This window comes from Boleophthalmus pectinirostris, unplaced genomic scaffold (assembly GCF_026225935.1).
Source record: "Boleophthalmus pectinirostris isolate CB_2022bp ecotype Guang Dong unplaced genomic scaffold, ASM2622593v1 HiC_scaffold_13, whole genome shotgun sequence".
NCBI classification, from domain to species: domain Eukaryota; kingdom Metazoa; phylum Chordata; class Actinopteri; order Gobiiformes; family Gobiidae; genus Boleophthalmus; species Boleophthalmus pectinirostris.
In genome coordinates, this window is record NW_026571036.1 from 30,760,387 (window position 1) to 30,784,377 (window position 23,991).

The window sequence follows — 23,991 nt, forward strand, 5'->3', positions numbered from 1 at the left end:
CACGAGAATTTGCCAGATTTTGGCTGCAATTTGCATCTTCCCAAGTTCGGGGAAGCGACTTTGTGTCTTCATGTGCGATTTTGAAGCTGGTACGCTCCTCGTGTGTGTGACTCTCAGCTGCTCTGTCAGATTGTAACCACCAAACATCAGCAATGCCATAGTAACAGCCAATAAAACAGAGCAGCGTCAGAAATAGACGGATGATCAGAAATGATGGATCAGAGTGACGGACACAGAAGCGCAATACACACACTCAGGAAATAAATAATAATAATTATTACAAATTTCTTGTAAAGTTGTAAATTTAAACTGAAGCATCTCATTCATATTATCCATAGAATTTGTAATCCACAAATAATGCCATTCAAGAAAACAGTGCTATTAATCCAGTTTGAAGAGTTCTTTGAAAATAAAAAGGCAAAAGTAGTTCCTCACGTGTGTCTGTTTACATCCACACAGTGCACGGATCTAGGTGAAGCTGCAGATTAGCGATTGTGACTCTCTACTTCCTGTGGACTTTAACGCCAACCTTATGTGCATTTAAAGTCATGTATTTGAAGTACTGCATCACATTTCAGAAATAATAATAGTAACACCATTTTGACTTGTATCTAAACTAGAAGTGCAATGGTCTGATCTTTTGAACATTTAATATGCAAGTGGTTTTACTCTAAACAGGAAACGTCGCAAGGTATGTGTGCAACTTTAGTCTGTTTTACGCAGCCATATCTCGCTGCAGTCTTTGTGATTGGAGATTTAAAATCTCTTAAGATTCTCCTCGTGTCTGTGGTGTGCACTTAAGACCAAAAAATCCCATAGTGTGTAGCAGCCTTAACTGAAAAAACTATAATGATATGTGCGAGACACTTGTTTAACATCACAAATCAGCTCACCTGTTGTAGCTTCAGCAATATCACTTCTTCATGGCTTGATTGTGTCAAAATAAAGCTAAATTTTAAGTCTAAATTGAGTAACAAAGCTTCAGAGAGAGCAGTGTCTACAGTTAGAATCACACCTCCAGGTAATGTTAATGGCATCAGCTGCAAAATATCAATAGAAAAACTAAAATAATCATGTAGAGCGGGTTAATACGAACATTTTAAGACCTGAATGACGAGGCTCACTGCTGCAAATACAGAGAGAGGGCTGATGCTTTTTTCAATAGAAAGTGAATTGGAGCCATAGTCGATGGAGCCAGAAGCGTGCCCATGCTCACGTTTATATATACAATCTGTGTGTACACCATTAAGAGAGACACAAGTCTTTAATGACGTATTTTTTGTCCTTTTGTTGCTTCTATTTTTTAACATTGTACTTTTCCAGTTCCAAAGGAGAGTAGTTCTGAAGCAGCTTTGTTTGCAACACCTTCTTTTACATTTTCTGTTTATTCTGACCTTGAAAAGACAACAGCAGATATTGTTTGTGATTTTGCATGACTTAAAAATGCTCTGTACCAATGGCCCCGTGTTGATATTGTGAAACAAATGAAGGTTTTGTTTTTAGCTCACGAGCTGAAGGCAACAGAGGAGACGACCAGACGCTGTATCCTTGACAACAGCTCTGACCCACGGCCAATCTCAAATGCCCCCGTTTCAAGTGCTGGGATTATTTAAAAATTACTACTGCTACTGATACTACTACTACCAGTGTTGGGAAGGTTACTTTTAAAATGTAATCCCCTACAGATTACAGATTACACACCCCAAAATGTAGTTTGTAACGTAATCCATTAAATTACTTAAAGTGAGTAACGTAATCTGATTACTTTGGATTACTTGATATTGTCATGTTTTTTTAAACGACATGAATGTAGCAACCACATCCTGAAAATTCTTGTTTGTTGTCTTCAAATTGTCTGAGCCCAAGTCTCCATGAATAAGCAACTGTTTTTTGCTGTAGAGAAACAAAGACCACGACATCTTAATATTAGAGGTTTTGTCTGTTAAAAGACAATAACAAGATCAGTCTTTCTTGAACCATATTAAAAAATATTATTGATAGAGAAATTATTTTTTATATGAGATCACCTTAAATTATGTCAACCTACTGTTAGGTGTATGTTGTTTAGGCTGTTTAGTTTAGTCCTGGTTTAGTCCTGATTTTTTAGACCTGGTTTACTCCTGATTTTAGACCTGGTTTAGACCAGGTCTTTAGTTCTGTTTAGTCGTGGTTTAGTCTATTAAACTGTTAGTTTAAACCTGGTTTAGTCCTGGTTTAGTCCTGTATTAGTCCTGGTTTAGTCCTGGTGTTAGTTCTGGTTTAGAGGCGCACAGGAGGAAGCGCGGTTTACGCGAGAAAACACAGTCCACACGCGGCTCACGAGACGTCGGTGTCCACGCTGTAACTACGGAAGGAGACGTGGTCCGCGGGTTCTCAGGTTGATGACGATGATGAAGGTGTGTGTTTGTGTGTGTTTGTGTGTGTCCCCTCATGTGGCAGGTCATTATATGACAGTAGTGCAGATATTATGAGTCTATGCAGGTTGTTTTCACCAGTGCCAGTAGCTCCAGTTTCACATTTAATTGTAGGTGATTTTATATTTGTTTTTTTTATATATATATTTATCTCACATCGGGAGAAGAATTTCCAAGACACAAATGCGTTTTTACCAATGCACTGCTGCTTCCACTGTGTGACTGACACCGCCACTTTAACATGACGTTTACATCGCTCTTATTGCGCGCGTTCTGTTTGGGTTAGGCAATGAGTGAAATTACCGAAATAAAAAATAATAAATGGGATGTAGCACAAAATGTGAAAACAGGAAAAACTTGTAATCCACTTATTTCAGCAAAGTAACTGTAATCCAATTACCACTCATTGAAACAGTAACTGTAACGGAATACAGTTACTCATAATTTGTACTCTGATTACGTAACGGCGGTACATGTAATCTGTTACTCCCCAACACTGACTACTACTGCTACTGCTACTACTGATACTACCACTGCTGCTACTACTGCTGTTACTGCCACTACTGCTACTGCTTTTACTACTTTCACTACTACTACTTGTGGTACTGCTACTGCTGCTGCTGCTACTGATACTAGTACTAGTACTACTACTACTACTCCTGCTGCTACTGATGCTACATTTACTACTTTCACTACTACTCCTTCTACTACTACTACTATTACTATTACTACTACTACTACTTACTATTACTTACTACTACTACTACTACTACTACTACTACTACTATTTCTACTGCTGCTGCTTCCACTACTACTACTACCACAGCAACTACTACTGCTGCTATTGTTCCTCCTGCAGCTACTACTACTACTACTACTACTACTGCTGCTGCTGATACTACATTTACTACGTTCACTACTACTCCTACTACTACTACTCTACTACTATTACTACTACTACTACTAATACTACTATTTCTACTTCTTCTGCTACCACTACTACTACTACTACGGCAACTACTGCTGCTACTGCTATTGTTACTACTTTTACTACTATTACTACTACTACTATGACTACTACTACTACTATTACTACTATGGCAACTACTACTGTTATTGCTCCTGCTGCTGCTACCACTACCTCTAGTTCTACTGATACTATTACTGATACTGCTATTGCTACTTTAAAAAATCATAATGGAGCACTTCCTGTTTTACCACACAACATCAGAAGGTGGAAGTTTGTGTGTTAAACATGTGAATGAAACAAAACAAAACTCCAGGTCTGTTTGTGATGAGGAAACAACATTACAACATCAGAACCTAGTGTGATATGGGCCCTTTAAAGAAATGGAAACAAGTTAAATAATAATGTAGATGCACAGAATAGAATAATTTGAGTATTTCCCCAGATCAGATGTCCCTTTTGTGCAGTGCAGCAGTAGCCGAGGAGGAGGAGAGGGGTTGAATAGAGGCTGATAGCAGAGTACCAGTGTGGGGACAATACAAATGAAGTAATGACTACACCCGCGCTGATGGGACAATTACAGGCTGCAGGTTTAGATGTGCAGGTAAATACAGAGCTCAGAATGTCAGGGGAAACGGTGTAATGTAATGGTGTGGGCTAAGATGTACTCTTTAAAAGGCCCGTGTTATATCAGATCTATGTTATAATGTTGTTTCCTTATCAAAATCAGACCTGGAGTTGTGTTTTTTTCCATTCACACGTTTTACACAAAAATCATGCAAATTTAGGTTAAGTTCTTCTCTCAAAAGGAAAACACTCTGTTCCCCTTACGATGCCATGTGGTAATACAGGAAGTGCTCCACTGTGTTTTTAAACTACATACACCTTCAATAGAAACATTTGGATAATTTCAGCTCTGGAATTCCAAATCTGCTGAGAAAGAGGTGAAAGGTAGAGCCAGGGGTGTGGTGGTTGTGGTATGCGGGGGTACACCGTCCACCCACTTCTCCCGACGTGAGATATAAAAAAAAACAAAAAAACTAACAAATATAAAATTGCTACAACTTAAATGTCAAACCAGAGCTATTGGAAATGGTGAAAACAACCTGCACAGACTCATGATATCTGCACTACTGTCTTATAGTGACCTCAGGGACCAGGATTGAACCAGGACTAAACCAGGTTTAGACCTGGTTTAGACCTGTTTTAGTCCTAGTTTAGACCTGGTGTAGTCCTGGTTTAGTCCTGGTTTAGTCCTGCTGGTTCAGTCACAAATCGCGTACTCCCGCTTTAAAAATCCCCACTACACCACTGAGTGGAGCAGAACAATTTGGGCTTTGGAGATGTAAACAGACTAATAAGAAAGGGTTAATCAAACATGTCTGAATGAAACAAAACACAACTCCAGGTCTGTTTTGAGGGGGTAACAACATTCTAACATGACTAAAAGCTCAGTAGAGTCATTTCTGTGTAATATAGGAGTTTTGATTTCAAATCTATGACAAAATAAGGAGGACTTTTAAAAATAATTAGAATGTCTTACACTTTTAATGTGGAAAACTGTGATTGTTGTCCGCCCCTGCAGCCAGTTGTTTATAATCAGAAAAACCTGGCTGTAATCAGGGCAGTACTGAGTGATGTTACGTAGTACTTGAAATTGCAGAAGACAGTGTAAGCAGCACAGACTTGTACATTTGTCTAGTTTGTACCAATGTTGCCAAAAATCACTAGTAACAGATAATGCAATTAAAACATCATATACACAGATAGTAGTGAAATTGTGGATTTAGTATGTCGTTTTACTTTAATAACATAAAATAAAACATATATCCAGACTCTCAGTTGCTAAAAGACAAACTTGTTCAGCTTTTTCAAAACAAAAAATGTGAAATAATCATATCTAGTGACTCAGCTTGGGCTCATAATATAATTTACACACGTCCTGGTTTCTCTCCCGTCGCTCATTCTCTCACTGAGCTAAAACATTGATTCAATTTGACGCTGCTCTTGTGGTTTGAAATGGCACCTGTGAAATGTGCCTGGATTGATCAAACCCTAAACGTAAGTAACCACGATAACAATGAGGGACGGGTAATGTTACATGATTCTAGCTCTGTGGCCCGGACTGACAACATATAATTAGAATGGCCTTTATTGATTCACTGCACAGTCCAGCCTCGACAATCAGAACAGGCTGGAAACACTGTACAAAAATATACAGTTCTACAAGTTTAACAACCCATTTTGTGCTTAAGGACACTATGCAACTTTTTGGAGGGGGGTTTGTTACCTTCATGTTTCTATGGATATACCATTGTCCATAAAACGGTTAAAGTTCTTGTTCATAAGGGGTTAAAATTCATTGTCCAAAAGGGGCAATAGTTTTTAATAGTTTTTAAAGATGATAAATAGATCATCAATTCATTTTTTTAAAACAAGGCACAGAAGGTTTACAATTTTTCCATTTACATTTCTGAAGATGATATTTGGTTATATTCAAACGTTCGGACATAATATTAGGAGGACCGTCCATGTAGATTAGAGTTTGGACATCACTAAATGGTAAGTTAGAATGGTCAAGTTGCATCCACTTAAAAATAACAGTAAATAGCTCGAGCTTACTACTGGAAATATCTTAGGGCTGTAGACTTTATGCGTGCTGGGACACTTCATCCAAACAATTCTCCAGGCACAGAGTAAATTAGAACAACTGAATGTATTTGTGGAGCTTATAATGTCCTTTGTTCAATCTTTTCATCTGGTTATCTCTATAGACACAGACTTAGATAGGGTAACAATAATGATCTGAAGCTACAGCAGTTAGTCTAGCAGTAACAGTGTTAAGCCTAAGCCTAAGAATGCCTAATCTAAATAAACACTTCCTAAACTAACAGATATATAAGAAAAAGTTGTTTTTGTTTACATCCGGCTTTTCCGCATGTGTGCAGTGGCTGGTAGGCAAAAAGTCAGTGGGGTCACTCGTTTGTGTTGACAGTTGCGTTGCGTATGTCTGTCATGAGATAATTCGTCTTATTAGTAAGTTTTGCATTTACTTGTTTTGACATGTCTTCATCATCTTACTACTACATCGTATCTATCTATCTATCTAGATAAAAACATTACTTTGAAAAGTTAAAACTCGCCGATAACTGCTGACGATGTTGATGTTGTACTGTTGTATGAAGACTGTTGATGTTATTCGCCAATAATGGTTGATGATTGTTGATGTTGTACTATTCTATGACAAATGTTGATGTTGTTCGCCAATAACAGTTGACGATTGTTGAAGCTGTACTGTTGTATGACGATTGTTGATATTGTTCACCAATAACGGTTCACGATTGTTGATGTTGTACTGTTGTATGACGATTGTTGATGTTGTACTGTTGTATGACGATTGTTGATGTTGTACTGTTGTATGATGATTGTTGATGTTGTTCGCCAATAACGGTTGACGATTGTTGATGACTGTTGATGTTGTACGGTGATTACTGTTGATGGTGTTGATATTGAATTGTTACATGACGATTGTTGATGTTATACGCCAATAACTGTTGACGATATTGATGTTGTACTGTTGTATGACGATTGTTGATGTTGTACGCTGATAACTATTGACGATGTTGATGTTGACTTGTTGATACGGATGCTTTTTATCTACCAAAATGACATGATCATTGTGCTGTACTGTAAAGGTCGCTCTTATATACTGGGGGATTTTTTTCAACAGCTTACTGAATAAATACAGTCCATGACATTTAATCGTAAGGTTACACTTTTATTTTAAGATAGTAACAGTTGACAGGGGAACAGGGTTTGTTATTTGTGAATGTATATTTGAGCTTCTTGTAATTTGTACTGAATTAATGTTAAACTATGGATAACAGTTAAACAAAGTAACGAGCTAGTGATAAGGTGATCATATGGTAATTACTGTTATTTTGTTCTTGTCTCGCTCTTGGTTGTTGGTTCTATGACACGACAAGGAAAAGGATAAAAGTCATTTAACCATCAGTTCTGGCCTTTGCAATTTGACGGGATGCTACACTTACATTTATTGAATTACAGGTGGTTTAATAGCTCGAAAAACAGACATTCAGATTGTGAGCGGGGTCGCCTCGGTTGCCACAGATCTGACCTGGATCTTGGTTTAGTTTGGTCTCTCCATGAAGATAGAAAAGTTTAAGACCATACTGTGAAACATTCCAGACAAAGCAATGATATCTCCATGGCGAAAAGCATCTGATCGATCCTCAACCAGAAAAGTTACACACTGCTCCTTTAAAGGTTCTGTATTTGATTTTTAGGCCCCGTCCTCACTAGTACATATTTGAGTCGTTTTCGTTGTGGATGCAGTGTTCGTTCACAATAATCTGATGGAAAACAGCTCCAGAGATGGAACGATCTGGTGCCGCCAGCTCCCATGAATTAATCTGAGTACAGATCTGATGCGGCACTGTGTGGACACCTGAAAATGCTGATACGCTGATGTATGTCTATGCACCGCGAAGTAATTCACCGCCAAAAGGCTAAGAGGCTAGAATATATGTCCATTCATATATACGGTCTGTGTGTACGACCTGCAGACATATAATCTCTGAAAAGTTTAACCTGAGCCATCTCCAACGCGATACACGCATAGAACAGACTCACCATCAGCAGAACATCCTCTGTCATACAAAGAACACATATAATCCACAGAGTTCGGTCCTTTAGTCCAACAGAAACTGAACTGCATCAGCGCACAATATCGAGCTGTTTTTTGAGCGCTTAGTTTATGCAAATTAGCCACGCAGTTTTAAGTTTTATTTCTGTAAAACAAACAAATATGCTCAAAGCTGTGTGAATAGGGAAGGTTTGCGGGCACAGAAACGACGTGTGTGGGCGCAGTTCGTTTCCGATACGGTGATTCGTTTCGGTGTAAACGCAGCGTTATTGGGTTCAAAATATGAAAAGCAGAAGTAGTGGTCCACCTTACGCATTCAGAAAATCCTAATTATTCACTGCTTTTCACTTTTACACAATTTTCAGTGAGTTTTGCTGTTGGTAAAGCTAAAAACAACTACCATGCTAACTGCAGACTTCCTGATTCCCGGACAAAAACTCTTAGTAATTAATTTGCCTTGCGTTGATTCAACATAGTTGTTTTTTTATGACAGAAAACAGTCAGCTTGCCTCTTCACAGACTGTTACCTGATTCTCTCTACAAAGATAAGCTTAATAACACACTGCGGAACATTCCAGATAAAGCAATACCGTCTCTTTCATAGTATCCTTTAAATTACATAACGTGAAGGCTCAAAGTTTACAAAGTTATCTGATGGGAAGCGCATGTGACCAGCTTAGACAGGCTTATTTATTACACCAAGCTTATTTCAAAGTATATTTCTGACTGGCTTCAATTTATGTATCAAATCTTATTTCAAGCAATATTAACTGCAAATGGACCAATCTGTTTCTCATTTCAAAGGCAATTTTCTTACTCTATACTGGCTGCTGCAGATTTTATTAAAAAACAGGAAAACATTAAAAAGACATGCAGGGATTCAAATGACTTCACGACATTATACGACGCCTATAAGAACTACAAGAAAGAGGAAAGAGACAGAGACAGAAAGGAAAAACAGGAAAACAATAAAAAGACATGCAGGGATTCAAATGATTTCAGTACATTATATGAAGACTATAAAAAGACAACGAGAGAGATGAGGGAGAGAATGAGAGAGAAAAACGTGATTTGTGTGGCTAAAATGAGCTAATGAGATGATTGGACAAGAGAGAACAAAGATTCAACAATAGAGAAAACAGCACGGCAAACAGCAGACGTAAACACTACTGTGGAGGTGTATGGAGTTTAAAAACAGACTAGAGCACTTCCTGCATTCCTACATGATGTCACAAGGTGGAACAGAGTGTTTTCTGTTTGAGAGAAGAACTCAGGCTACATATGCAGGGTCTGTGTGTGAAACTTGTGTGAATGAAACAAAACACTTCCAATCAAGACTTAATTTTAAAGCTGCAATATGTCACTTCAGCCAGCTGTTTGAGATTGCTGAGATGTTATTGCTTTCCCTAGAATGTTCCGTAGTATGGGATTATCAGCATTTAGTTCCATGGAGACAAGCAGGTGAAGCCACGAGGCCAAGTTATAGGTCAGATCAGTGAAGAGGCGACCCCACTCACAGCAGAGTCCTGCATCGGGTTGGGTAACCGTGAATAGTTGCTGAAACAAGTGGGTTTTAACGTTCTGGAATTTTACGAGCAAGTGGGCAGGTAGTGATTACACACAGGCGGGTCAGGATTAAACTAGGACTAAACCAGGTCTAATCTTGGATTCACAGGGAGAGAGAGAACCCTGAGCCTTCAAGGTGTCTGCAAAGTGCGATCGGGCAACAGCTGCGCTTAGCTCGGTGAGTCATGGAGCTCTATACCGGTCCTTTCACTCGTGATCACCCGACGGTCTACGCGGGTGCACCTCCCCACCCGTCCTGTCAGTCCTGGTTTAGTCTTTGTTCAGTCCTGGTTTAGTCTTTGTTCAGTAAATAATGCCTGTGAAGTGATGATCTATTTTGACACACGCGTTCGTGAATTTGTATTTGCACTGAAGAAAGTGTAACAGTGTTTCATTTCATTTTGTGATTGTAATTCTTGACGTCGTAACTTTTCAATTCGTATTCTAATGGATAAAATACACACAACACATTTTATATATGACTGGAATCATTCAAGAGTTTATGAATATTTATTTTATGCTCAACTACAGTCAAATATGCACAGATTTCAATCCTATTCACACGGATATTTCTAAAAGCTTTCTTATTCCATGGGCCAAGCCCTTCTTCAGACATAAAAGGTTCAGTTTCACACCAGTTACACTGTATATAGGCCCAGGTCTAGGTCCAATCCAAGAGAACATTTTTGATTATGAATGTTGAATGGAATCTTTAGTACAAAGCAGGTGTTCACTCTGTTTTTAAGTGTTATATTGCTTCACCACAGCCAAGAGTATTTCCGCATTTGCCAAGAGCGTAATATTTGCATCAGCACAACAACCACTAACTACCTCCATAAGTGCCGAGTAACACCCGGACCCTATTTTAAAGTGCAATATTTGTCAATAAGTCATTCATTATATGGTGCACGGTTTGGCTCGCTCGTTACAAAGCAGATAACTTGCAAAATATAATTAATGTTTTATAAATGGGACTAAAGAGAGTTAGTCAACCGTAGTGTTAAGCTTTCTGCACTGGGTTAATCCAAATAACATCAATACAAACCAATCAGAGCCAACACACAGCCTGCGCCGTTCACTAATTCATTTCTTGACTCCCAGTAGCTCATTTAGAAGAAACTTTTTCACCTAACCCTCTCATGTTCTCGTTCTTCTCTCTCTCTTTCTCTCCCTTTTAACTCTCTGTGTCTCTCTTTTCCTCTTCTCTATCTTTTCCCACCTCTCTCTCTTCCTTTCTTTCAACTCTCAGTGTAGACCAGTCAGAGCCAACACAGAGCCAGTGCTGTTCGCTGATTCATTTCTTGAATCCGCCAGTAGCTCATTTAGAAGAAACTTTTGAAGCAGGATTTTAAAATAGTTGCCAGATGAAAAATGGGCTACGTTTTCGGGGTTAATTAAAGATGCACTATGTAACATTTTGTGGTGCAGGGTTTGCCATGTGCCTGTCTGTCTCCATGGAGATGTTATTGCAATTCCTGAAATGATCTACACAGTATGTTTACAACTGAATAGGAATTGAGTTGTTAGTTTTTAATCATCCTAACCCACTAGCAAATAGGAAGTGAGCATGGGTGCGCTTCCGGCTCCATCCACCCTGGCTCTAGTTGACATTACATTTAAAAATTGTCACCCCTCTTTCTGTAACTGCCGCAGTGAGCCTCATCATTTTTGGTCTTACAATGTTCGTATTAACCTGCTCCACATGATCCTGATGTTTTTATTTTGCTGTTTTGTCCATAAATAAATTTCTATTCCTAATATGGAATTGGCTCCAGATTCGCCCCTATAACTGCCAACCTCATGAGCTTCGTTTGACTGGAGTTGAATGGTAACGTCACACCACACACTGCAGGATTTTTCAGTGTTAAAAGATTTTTAAACATGCGACAGAAAATGCACACCACAGACACAAGGAGAATCTTACGGGATTTTAAATCTCCGATCGCAAAGACTGCAGCAGGATATGACTGAGGACCACAGGTTACACAGTTGTTAACTTCTTGGGTTCTTTTTGAAGACAATACAGTAAAGTGTATTTATCTTGTTGACATGTTTCGGCTGCTGCTGCAAGCCATCTTCAGAACTGTCACCGGTGTTGGTAGTCACGTGTCTTATATCAGCTGTTGTTACTTCCTGTAGGCGTGGTCAGCCTGATGGACCATGCCTGGGTTTATAAAGTTGTTAAATCTGAAGCTTCCTGTCTAGAGTAAAACCACTCGCTTTGAGACTCTTAAATGTTCAAAAGATCAGAGCACTGCACTTCTAGATGCAAAACAAAACTATTATTTGTGGAACGTGACGCAATACTTCAGATACATGATTTTAATGCACAGAAGGTTGGCAATAAAGTCCACAGGAAGTAGAGTCACTATCGCTAATCTGCAGCTTCACCTCAATCCGTGCACTGTGTGGATGTAAACAGACACATGTAAGGATCTACTCCCACCTTTTTACTTTTGAAGAACGCTTCAAACTGGATTAATAGCGTTGTTTTGTGGACTGGATGTCATTATTTGCAAGGAGAAATTCTATGAATAATGTGGATAACATGCTGCAGTAGAGTAGCCTGATTCATCAGCCTGTTTCACTTCGTAGAAACCGTCTGACCTCGCAGTGTTAGAATTCATTTGCTCGACTGTAGACGGGTACTATTTTATTTAACCAGTCACTGCTATTTGGTCGTGACATATGTAATGCGCCTCTAACGGGGCTAACTGGTATATTAAGCTTTTCCCAAATCCCGTAGGAAGAAGGGAAATAACGTCTTTGTTCCGGCTTTAAATCCTAGATCTCGGGAATCGTTGCGAACACAGAATATATGGCTCTTCGTTGATTGGCTGGTGCCCAAACTCGCACTTCTGGGGTTTTTGCGAACCGTCTAGTGTATTCCAATTCCTGACCTAGTCACTGGACAGAAATTAAATTGAGCTGTGGTGCCTGACCAGCAGTAGATATCTGCACGGGACAGAATTTTCAGTCCCGCACCCGCATTGCACAGTCCTGCTTCGGCCTGCACCCGCAAAGAATTGTAATTTTCATTCCCGATCGCACCCACATCTATGATATTTTGTCCCGGTCCCGCCCGCAAATCCCACAAGATGGGATGTTCGCTTTCTTGAGCTCTTGTCAAACACGAAGAAGCAGAAAGGAATTGTCTCAAATGTGTGTGAGATTAGACCACATCTGCAAATTTAGGCTACTTAAAATGTTTTTATTAATGCTTTATTAGTACTGTGCAATTATTGCTTATATTGTACAGCAGGGGTCTCAGACTCGCGGCCCGGGGGCCAACTGCGGCCCTCAAAAGGATTTTTTTTGCGGCCCGCCACTTAATTCCAAAGAATATTGTCAGTGCGGCCCGCGGTAGATGGACACACAATCCCACCCCCTCACCGCGGGCCGCACTGACAGATGAAGCTGCAATCGGTGCCCATGCAGATTCACAACAACAAATTATTAATGCAGCTTACATCCCAAAACTCAACTTACAGCAGTTGTGAAGCAATGAGTCTAAGTGGATCGGTAATACAAGTACACATGCACATACACGTGCACATACAGCGTCACCGAAGAACCAAAACAAACCACACATGGTGGTACACGTGTGCGCACTTCACTTTACGCTCCCATAACCACAGTATCAGAGCACAGAGGAGGCGCTGACGCAATCCCCCTGTTCATAAGTATGGGACCTTTATCGGGGGTAATAAGAAATAAAAAGACATTGACAGTCTGTTTACCTTTTCAAAACTTGCTGGCAACACGATGACCAAGCTCCACCTGTGCGTCGCCGAAATCGCACTCAGCGGCAAACACAGCTGTCCCATCAATATGCAAGCACCACAAAACTGCACTGATCTATTCCAGAGGCTTGGCGACATGTTAGCAAAAAGTACGAGGCAAAAACAAACGTGTTCCATCCATGTTTGACATACAAGAAGCGTGAGGGAAAGACGACGTAGTTGAAAGAATCTGGTCATTTTTCAAAATAAAACATTGTTCATTCCCTGATAAAAAATAAATAAAGTATAATGTATAACACAAGTTATTTAATATATTTCATATGGACCTATTATCAAATGTCGGAAGCAGGGCAACACTGATTTATTTATTTATATATATTTTTTTAAATCAGCGCCCTCGGGCTCGTAACTGCTTCCGGTGGTATTTGCAGAGAAATTAGCCAAACTAAAACTGTGAATTAACAGCGTTAGATGAATGAAAAGTGACTTCGAAGTGAAATCTAGTCTAGTGGAAAGAAAATAAATTCTGTCATCCAGTGAAAGGTACAAAAGAATTAGGAATATTATAAATTATATTCTTATGTTTTAATACATGTAACTAAATATATATTGTTGCTTTTTTCCACCCAGACCGAGTCATGTCTTTCTCAAAACCTGCTGTGAAAAGAAAGATTAGCGATGAGCACAGGCAATTTCAAGAAAAGTGGAAGATGGAATTTTTTTTGTTGAGCACAGGGGCAACGCAACGTGCCTTATATGCACAGAGAAAGTTGCAGTGTACAAAGAATATAATATCAAAAGTCATTACTCAACTAGACACGCTGAAGAGTATGCAAAATACCTGGGAAAGGAAAGGGAGGACCGAGTTGCCAATCTTAAAACATGTTTACAGAAGCAACACATTTTTTTCAAGAAAGCTTGCAAAGACAATGATGCAGCAGTTGAAGTCAGCTACATAGTGAGTGAGATGATTGCAAAGGCAGGAAAGCCATTCACAGAAGGCGAGTTTATAAAAAAATGCATGTTGCAGGCTGCAGATATAGTCTGTCCAGAAAAGAAGGGCCAGTTTGGCAACATCAGTCTTTCAGCCAACACAGTGGCAGAACGCATTACTGAAATGTCAGGTGACATATACAATCAACTATGTGAGAAAGCCAAACATTTCTGTGCATACTCAGTCGCTTTTGATGAGAGCACAGACATCACTGACACTGCACAGCTTGCAGTGTACATTCGTGGTGACAATTTTGAAGTTACTGAGGAGCTGCTTACAATGGTGCCAATGCATGGTCAGACCACTGGTCAAGAGATATTCTGCCAGCTGTGTGATGCCATTGTAAAAGCCGGTTTACCATGGGCCAGGTTTGCTGGAATAACTAACTGACGGAGCACCGTCAATGACAGGCAGGAAAAATGGACTGGTGGCACTTGTTCAAAGAAAATTAGAAGAGGAAGGTGTAGAAGAGGCAGTTGTTCTCCACTGTATTATCCACCAGCAAGTGCCTAAAGTTTGACAGTGTGCTGTCTGTTGTTGTGAAGTGTATCAATCAGATCAAATCCAGGGGCCTGAAGCACCGGCAGTTCCGTGCTTTTTTGGAAGAAATTGAGTCAGCCTACGCTGACGTTCTCTACTTTACTGAGGTACGTTGGCTAAGCAGGGGAACCACCTTGAGGAGGTTTTTTGATTTGAGGGTGGAAGTGAAAACCTTCATGGAAAGTGATGGAAAGGCTGTTCCTGAGCTCAGTGATCCAAAATGGCTCATGGATTTAGCTTTCCTTGTTGATATTACACAGGAACTCAATGTACTTAGCAAGAAGTTACAAGGCCAAGGGCAGCTTGTGAATGCTGCTTATGACAGTGTAAGAGCATTCTCCACAAAGCTTGCATTATGGAAAGCCCAGCTCTCTCAAAAAAATCTATGCCATTTCCCAGCATGCAAGACACTTATGGATGCACCCACACCATTCAGTGCTGAGAAGTATGTTGAAGCCATTGTGAAGCTGCAGGAAGAATTTGAGCACAGATTTGCAGACTTCAAAACACACAAAGCCACTTTTCAAATTTTCAAATTTTTGCTGACCCCTTCTCCGTTGATGTGCAAGATGCCCCCCCTTCAAATGGAGCTAACTGATTTACAATGCAATTCTGAACTTAAGGCTAAATGTAGAGAGGTCTGTGGAAAAGCAGAGGGGCTTGGACAATTTTTGAGGGAATTACCACCCAACTTCCCTGAGCTTTCAAGGATGTTCAGGTGGACCATGTGCCTTTTTGGAAGCACATATCTGTGTGAAAAGCTCTTCTCCGCCATAAAATTTAATAAGTCAACATACAGGTCAAGGCTCACTGATGAGCATCTTCAGTCTATCCTGAGGAGCTCATGTGCTTCCTCTTGCAAGCCTAATATCTCTCAGCTGTGCAAGATGAAGCGTAGCCAGGTTTCAACCAGCAAGGAGTAGGCAAAAGAAGTACAGTAGATGTATTATTTTAAACTTACATTTGAAATACATTTTCATGTTCTGAACTGTTATTAAAGATTAAGAAAGTGTGTTGTTCGTGTATTGGCCCAGCCTCACTCAGACTTTATCTAATGTGGCCCCCAGGTAATTTGAGTTTGAGACGGCTGTTGTACAGGAAATGAGAAGTCTATGTGTGTTCTTTGTTCATTTGGGACGGTAGAAACAGGGGGTGGGGTTAAATAAGTATTTACTTCCTCCCACTCCTTTTTCGGACACAAGGAAAATTCGGCGCAACATTTATTTTGCCTGTTATTAAAGAATAGAAATATTTACTTTTTGTGTTATATCTATGTATTTATGTTTTTATTTATGTTCTTTGTATTACTGTCTGAATAAACATTCATTCTTTCAATGCCAAATAAATCCAAAATATCCAGCATAAATGATGTACGAAAGGCAAACATGAATCATTTTTATATTTTACTTTACACTCACATTGAATTTGCGGGACTGCACTTTATCATCCACTTTATTCCACTTCAACGTTTTCAATATTTCACTTGTAGACCTGTTAAACTACCTTGAATTAGAAGTGTGCAGTTAAAATTCATCTTAAAACATTAGCTGTGTGAAGTGTTAGTGATGAAGTAAATTATTTAAAAAAACGTCTGCAAGGAAACACGGGCGGCTAAAAAGAAACCAGGTAATTCGTGTTTGTAATTTACATTTTTACAGTGAGGTAAATAATTGGAAAAATGAAAATATTACGAATAAGATATTTTTTTTTGGAAAGAGTAAACAGAGGCGTGTTTGTTTAGCCTTGAAGGGGAGAAATAATGGCTGCACAAAAACTGGAGCGAGAGCCGAGAGAGGAGGGTGAAAAGGTGGAATGAAATTAACATGTCCAAATTGAAATTCTGAAATAGCCTGATTTTATGTGCGCCTTCTCCAAAAGTGCTACACGGGATTTGTCCAGCAGCACAACAACACACGTGTGCTCAGAAGAGAGGAGGAGAGAAAGAGAGAGAGAGAGAGAGGAGAGAAGAAAGAGAGAAAGAGAGAGAGAGAGGAGAGAAGAAAGAGAGGGGGAGAGAAAGAAAGAGAAAGAGGAGACAGAAAGAGAGAGAAAATTTTGATTTGTTTATGACACAAATGTGAGTGGGGGAGAGAGAGAAAGAAAGAAAGAAAGCGGGGGACAGGCAGGGAGAAAGAAAGAGAGAGAGAGAGAGAGAGAGAGAAAGAAGGTGGGGCAGAGAAACAAAAAGAAAAAGAGGGAAGTAAGGAGGGAGAGAGAGTGAAAGAAAGAGAGAGACAGATAGGAGGAAAATGGGATTTGTTTATGAGAGAGAGAAGAGAGAGAGAGATAGAAGGTGGGGGGTAGGCAGAGAGAGAAAGAGAGAGAGAGAAGGGGTAAGGACAGAGAGAGAGAGGAGGGAGAGAGAGAGAGAGGAAGGTGAAAGAAGAAAGAAAGAAAAAATAAACAGAGGGGGTAAGGAGAGAGAGAGGGAGAGAGAGAAGGTGGGGGTAGGCACAGAACGAAAAAAAGGAAGAAAGAAAAAGAAAGAGGGGGACAATCAGAGAGAGAGAGGGGAGAGAGAGAGAAGGTGGGGGGCAGAGAAAGAGAGAAGAGAAGAGAAGAGAAAGAATGGGGGTGGGGGGGCGAAAGAAAGACAGAGACAGGCAGGAGGAAAATTGGATTTGTTTATGAGAGAGAGAGAGAGAGAGAGAGAAGGTGGGGGTAGTCACAGAGAGGAAAAAGAAAGAAAAAAGAAAGAAAGAGGGGGTAAGGACAGAGAGAGAGAGAGAGACAAGAGGGAGAGAGAGATAGGGAAGATGGGGGTAGGCACAGAGAGAAAGAAAGAAAGAAAGAAAAAATAAAGAGATGGGGTAAAGACAGAGAGAGAGAGAGGAGGGAGAGAGAGAAGGAAAGAGTGATAGAAGAGGGAGAGAAAAAAGAGAGGGACAGAGAGGAGGGAGAGAAAGAGAGAGAAAAATTGGATTTGTTTAAGAAGAGTGGTGGAGAAAGAGAGCGAAAGAAAGAGAGGGAGAGAAGGACAGAACGAGGGAGCGGAGTAGACAGAGAGAGAGAGAAAGAGGGAAAGAGAGAGAGCAAAAAAGGGAAACAAAGAGAAAGAAAGGGAGGAGGGGGAGGGAGGAAGTGGGTGGATAGAAAAATAGGATTTGTTTTCAACACAAATATATTCATAACAGCAGTGAAGAGAGAGAGAGGTTAGAGAGAAAGAGGGGAGAGAGAGAGAGAGAGAGAACAGAAAGAGGGAAAATTTGATTACAACACAAATGTATTCATAAGATTTGAGGAAAAGAAAGGAAGAAAGAAAGAACAAAGAGGCACAAAGCCGAAAGAGAGAGGATGACAAAGAGGGAGAAGAGGTAAGGATTTGTTTTAATTATAAAGGAGGAGGGAGAGAGAAGAGAATGTGACATAGAGGTAGAGAAGGAAGAGAGCACAAGATCTATCCATCGTTTCTTACCACCTCTCTTTCTCTTTTTCTTTCTCAACTCTCTTCTATCCCTCTTTCTCTCTGTCTCTCCCTCTTCTCAATTTCTCCTTCCTCTTTCTCTCCCCTTTCTCTTTCTATACCTCTTGTCTCTCTCTCCTTCCGCTTTTTCTCCCACCTCGTTCTCTTTCTCACCATTCTCTCTGTCTCATGTTCTATGTCTCTCCCTCTACTATTCTCTCTTTCTCTCCATCTTCTCTCATTCTCCCACCTCTGTCTTTCTCCCTGTCTCTCTCTCCTCTCTCTTTCTGTCTCTCTCTTCTCTCTTTCTCCTTCCTCTCTTTCTTTCTCTCCCTCTTCTCTCCCGCTTTCTTTCCCTTTTCTGTTTCTCTCCATCCTCTCTTTCCCCCATGTCTCTCTTTTTCTCCTTTTCTCTCTATCTCTCCTCTCCCTCTTGCTCTCCCCCTCTCTGTCCTCCTCTCTAACCTCCTCACTTTCTCTCTGTCTCTCCCTCCTTCCTTTTTCCACTTCTCTCTCTCTTGCTCTCTTCCAACTCCTCCAACTCTCTCCTTCTCTCCTGTTCTCTACTCCTACCACTACTACTCACTGAACTATATCTGAGACTGAAAAACACTCTGGACGACTACTGACCACTACTACTACTACTACTACTACTACTACTACTACTACTACTACTACTACTACTACTACTACTACTACTACTACTACTACTACTACTACTACTACTACTACTACTACTACTACACTACTACCACTACTACTACTACTACTACTACTACTACTACTACTACTACTACTACTACTACTACTACTACTACTACTACTACTACTACTACTACTACTACTACTACTACTACTACTACTACTACTACTACTACTACTACTACTACTACTACTACTACTACTACTACTACTACTACTACTACTACTACTACTACTACTACTACTACTACTACTACTACTACTACTACTACTACTACTACTACTACTACTACTACTACTACTACTACTACTACTACTACTACTACTACTACTACTACTACTACTACTACTACTACTACTACTACTACTACTACTACTACTACTACTACTACTACTACTACTACTACTACTACTACTACTACTACTACTACTACTACTACTACTACTACTACTACTACTACTACTACTACTACTACTACTACTACTACTACTACTACTACTACTACTACTACTACTACTACCACTACTACTACTACTACTACTACTACTACTACTACTACTACTACTACTACTACTACTACTACTACTACTACTACTACCACTACTACTACTACTACTACTACTACTACTACTACTACCTACTACTACTACTACTACTACTACTACTACTACTACTACTACTACTACCACCACTACTACTACTACTACCACCACCACTACTACTACAACTACTGCTACAGCTGATACTACAAAAACTACTACTACAAAACAATGTATCTAAAACAATAACGTGAAATGTGTAATTTACCACTACTACTACTGCAACTACTACTACTACTACTACTGCAACTACTACTACTGCAACTACTACTACTAATAATAATAATAATAATACTACAACTATTACTCTTACTACTTTGCAACTCCACTCTCATGAATATATTTGAGACCGAAAAAATCTGGAGAGAGGAAAACGGATGGAGAAAACGCGCGAGAGAGAGAGAGAGACGTACAGAAAGAGAGCGAGACGAGTGGAGAGAGAGAGAAACATTTGCTGCTGTTGCGGCGCCTGAGCACGAGCAAACACTAGCTTTAACGCGTACGCCGTCATTTATTACCAAACGGACCAAGAGAGAGAAAGAGAGAGAGAGAGAGACGACGGCCAAATCACTACACTACACAAACAAAAGCGATCCCAATATGTTTTCAAGCTCCAGTTCCCAGAGGACGCAGCCCACATGAAATTATATTATCCACGGTGAAACGCCAGAGTCGGGGAGGCAGGCTCATTCTGACGCTCGCACGGATGAATGAGCAGCAGCCTTCTCACATGAGCGGCTCTGCGGGAGGACGCCGTGTCACTGTGTGTTCTCCTCAATACTGCTGAGCTTTGAGCTTTCAGACTATTTTAAACTGTCATGCAAAATTGACTTTTTGAAGCGTTTGACCGGCTTGAACAGAATAGATTGGAAACGCAAGAAGTCGCACTGCAAATTCACGGGCGTGTGAGCGCGGCGGTTTCTAAATGGCTGCTAAATGTCTTTATTTTCACGGTGTGCGCCCGGTGCTGTCTGCAGACACCAGCGGATAACACCGGGAGCTAGATTTAACACAAATATAGACGCTCGGAAATAGAGTTTGTTTTTAAAGACGCTATCTACAATTAGACTGGCCTCCAATAGATGCAATAGATGCTATCTGTGTATCTGTGTGAGTGCAGGGTGAGAGGGCACAGAGCACAGGCCACACTCTACCACTACTACACTATTTGTACTTTATACTCTACTATATATATACTCTACTAAAAATACTCTACTATCTGTGTGTATCTGTGTGAGTGCAGGGTGAGAGGGCACAGAGCACAGGCCACACTCTACCACTACTACACTATTTGTACTTTATACTCTACTATATATATATACTCTACTAAAAATACTCTACTATCTGTGTGTATCTGTGTGAGTGCAGGGTGAGAGGGTTTGAGCTTTGGCCTCACAGAGCACAGAGCATATGCCATACTACACTATATATACTCTACTGCTTATATATACTACACTATATATACTCTACTGCTTATATATACTACACTATATATACTCTGCTACTTATATATACTCTACTACTTATATATACTCTACTATATATACTCTACTACTTATATATACTCTACTGCTTATATATACTACACTATATATACTCTGCTACTTATATATACTCTACTACTTATATATACTCTACTGCTTATATATACTACACTATATATACTCTGCTTATATATACTCTACTACTTATATATACTCTACTGCTTATATATACTACACTATATATACTCTGTTACTTATATATACTCTACTATATATACCCTACTTATATATACTCTATTATATATACTTTACTACGTATCCTCTACTATATACACTCTACTATGTATATACTCTACTACATATATATATACTCTACTTATATATACTCTACTATATATATACTCTACTATACATATTTACTATATATACTCTACTTATATATACTCTACTATATAAATACCCTACTTATATATACTCTATTATATATACTTTACTACATATACTCTACTAAGTATACTCTACCATATATACTCCACTATGTATATACTCTACTATATATATACTCTATTAAATATATATTCTATTATGTATACTTTACTTATATATACTCTTCTATATGTACTCTACTATGTAATACTCTACTATATATACACTCTACTTATATATACTCTATAATATATGTGCTCTACTTATATATACTTTACTTATATATACTCTACCATATGTACCCTACTATACATATACTCTACTTGTATACTATATATACTCTACTATATAAACTATTATAAACCTGCAGGGTACAGGCGCAGCACTCTCACTCACACTCTCTTTTTCAGCAGCAGAATCACACTTTTATTATTTTAGTTGTAGTTATTTTATTTTAGTTGTAAAGGCGTGATGTACGTAAATCCTTTTTGACTGTTTGATTTAAGTTATTCATTTAAATTATGAATATTACCAAAAAGCAATAATAATTGTGGCCAAACCTCCTGAGCAAAGCCTGATCTCGTCAGATCTCTGAAGCTGAGCAGGGCCCGGTCTGGTTAGGACTTGGATGGGAGACACTGGGAATACCACAAATCACAGTGGGGCTCCATGAAAAAAAATGCTGTCCTGTCCTTAGGCAAGACACTTCACCCACATTTGTCTAGTATGAATGTGGTGTGTGCTGGTGGTGTTCGGAGAGGCTGACGGTGCAAACTAGCAGCCTTCTGTCAGTCTGCCAGAAGAGATAGAGTGTAACTAATGCTGCAAAGTGTGTCTGAGAGTCAAAAAAATAAAATCAAATCTGAAATATAAATCCAACACATTTTGTATTATTATTACAGTAATAAATGAGTGGTCCCTTTAAAGCCCTTTTGTTATCATCATTAGGGCTGTTCATTAGTCACCGTGGGTTTGTCCTTGTATCAGTACGTGCATCACTGTGTATCACTATTGTTAACCTTTTCACCATTTTGTCTTTTAATATCTGCACTTGAATACAACTTTGAGAAAACTTGAAAAAAGAACAAAGAAATCCTGGCAGATAGGAATTTTAAAATAAATACAAAGAAAAAGGTGCTGTACCTGTCTGATGCCGAGTCTGTAGGCCACGATGCGGTCCACCGCGTTGGGGTTCATCTGGGTCCACTGCAGCTTGAAGCCGTACACTCTGGGCCTGTTCTGCCACACGGGGCTGTACGTGTCATAGTAGAACTCAGGAGCGTACGCTTTACCTGCAGCACAAGAGGAAATAAGAAAGAGCTTCTTTAAAGGAGCTAGACCTGATTTATTCTGTTTTAAAAAGGTTCGCAGTGGTTCAAAGTTATTCCTCGCTTTTCTTATGCATTTTGAGCATCATAATTATTCACATCGAAGAGTTTATGAGCGCTTTTCAAAACTTTCAGAACAGAGTTGTGGCAGAGTTTTGCCATGGTGATAAAGCTTAGATTATCAGACAATAAAACACTTTACAATTAGATACATACAGTACACAGCAGACTTCATTTCTTTCTTTTTTTTTTTTTTTCATTTTTTCTTGTATGTATTTATTTTGAGCAAGGAAGCAATTTACATTCTTTTACAGTGGAACAGAGACTTATCCATATGACATTAGTGCAATTATAATAGAAATAGCAACAAAAAATGTGCCCAAAAAGGAGTGGGAAAAAAAAAAAAAAAAAAATCCCAACCGCCCTCTTCTAATTTAACATAATGAGCTTTCTTGACAATTTACATTATACATTACATTATGCTATTTCCATTTACAAATATTGTTCTAATATTAATATCCACTCTCTATCAACTGTGAAGAAATCATATGTTCGTATAACAACTTGAATTTATGGATATTTTGACATTGCTTGAGATGTGTATCCAGTTTTACACCACATATAGACACACAGAAACTTTTTATGTGTAGTTCAAACATTGGGCAATTTGAAATGTCCTTACTCTCTTAAAATATGAGTTCTCTTTCTCATTTTGAACAAGTTTTGTAGATTACTTGGTTGTAAAATGTTGTTGTTGTGTTAAATAAAATTACCAGTGCACCATTCACTTATTTTGACCTCAAGAGCCACAATATATCTGCACTGGGGAAAGTATGGAGTAAGAAAGCTTTCAAAAATATTTGGGCGCATAGAATAGAAATTCGTGCGTATTTGGTAAATCTGTACATATTTGGCTGGAGTTACGCATAAAATAAATATTTGTAAACTCTCAAATGAGTCCAGTTGTACATAAAATATATTGTGTGTATTTTATCCATCAGAATACGGATTGAAAAGTTACGACGTCAAGAATTACAATTACGAATTGAAAATTTACGATTACGCTTTCATCAGTACGAATACGAATTCACAGATGAAATTTTATTGTCAAAAATACGTCATCACTTCACAGACATTACTTATCGAGCAGGAGAAACA

At 39.1% G+C, this 23,991-nt stretch overlaps 1 protein-coding gene across 1 annotated transcript in view; it reads right to left on the reverse strand.

The window, feature by feature from the left end:
* LOC110168285 (MAM domain-containing glycosylphosphatidylinositol anchor protein 2) overlaps window positions 1-23,991 on the reverse strand; it is a 488,675-nt gene that overhangs the window by 122,879 nt on the left and 341,805 nt on the right. Inside the window, 1 exon segment of the mRNA XM_055149295.1 lies at window positions 22,649-22,797. Within this exon segment, the coding sequence (XP_055005270.1) occupies window positions 22,649-22,797 (149 nt within the window).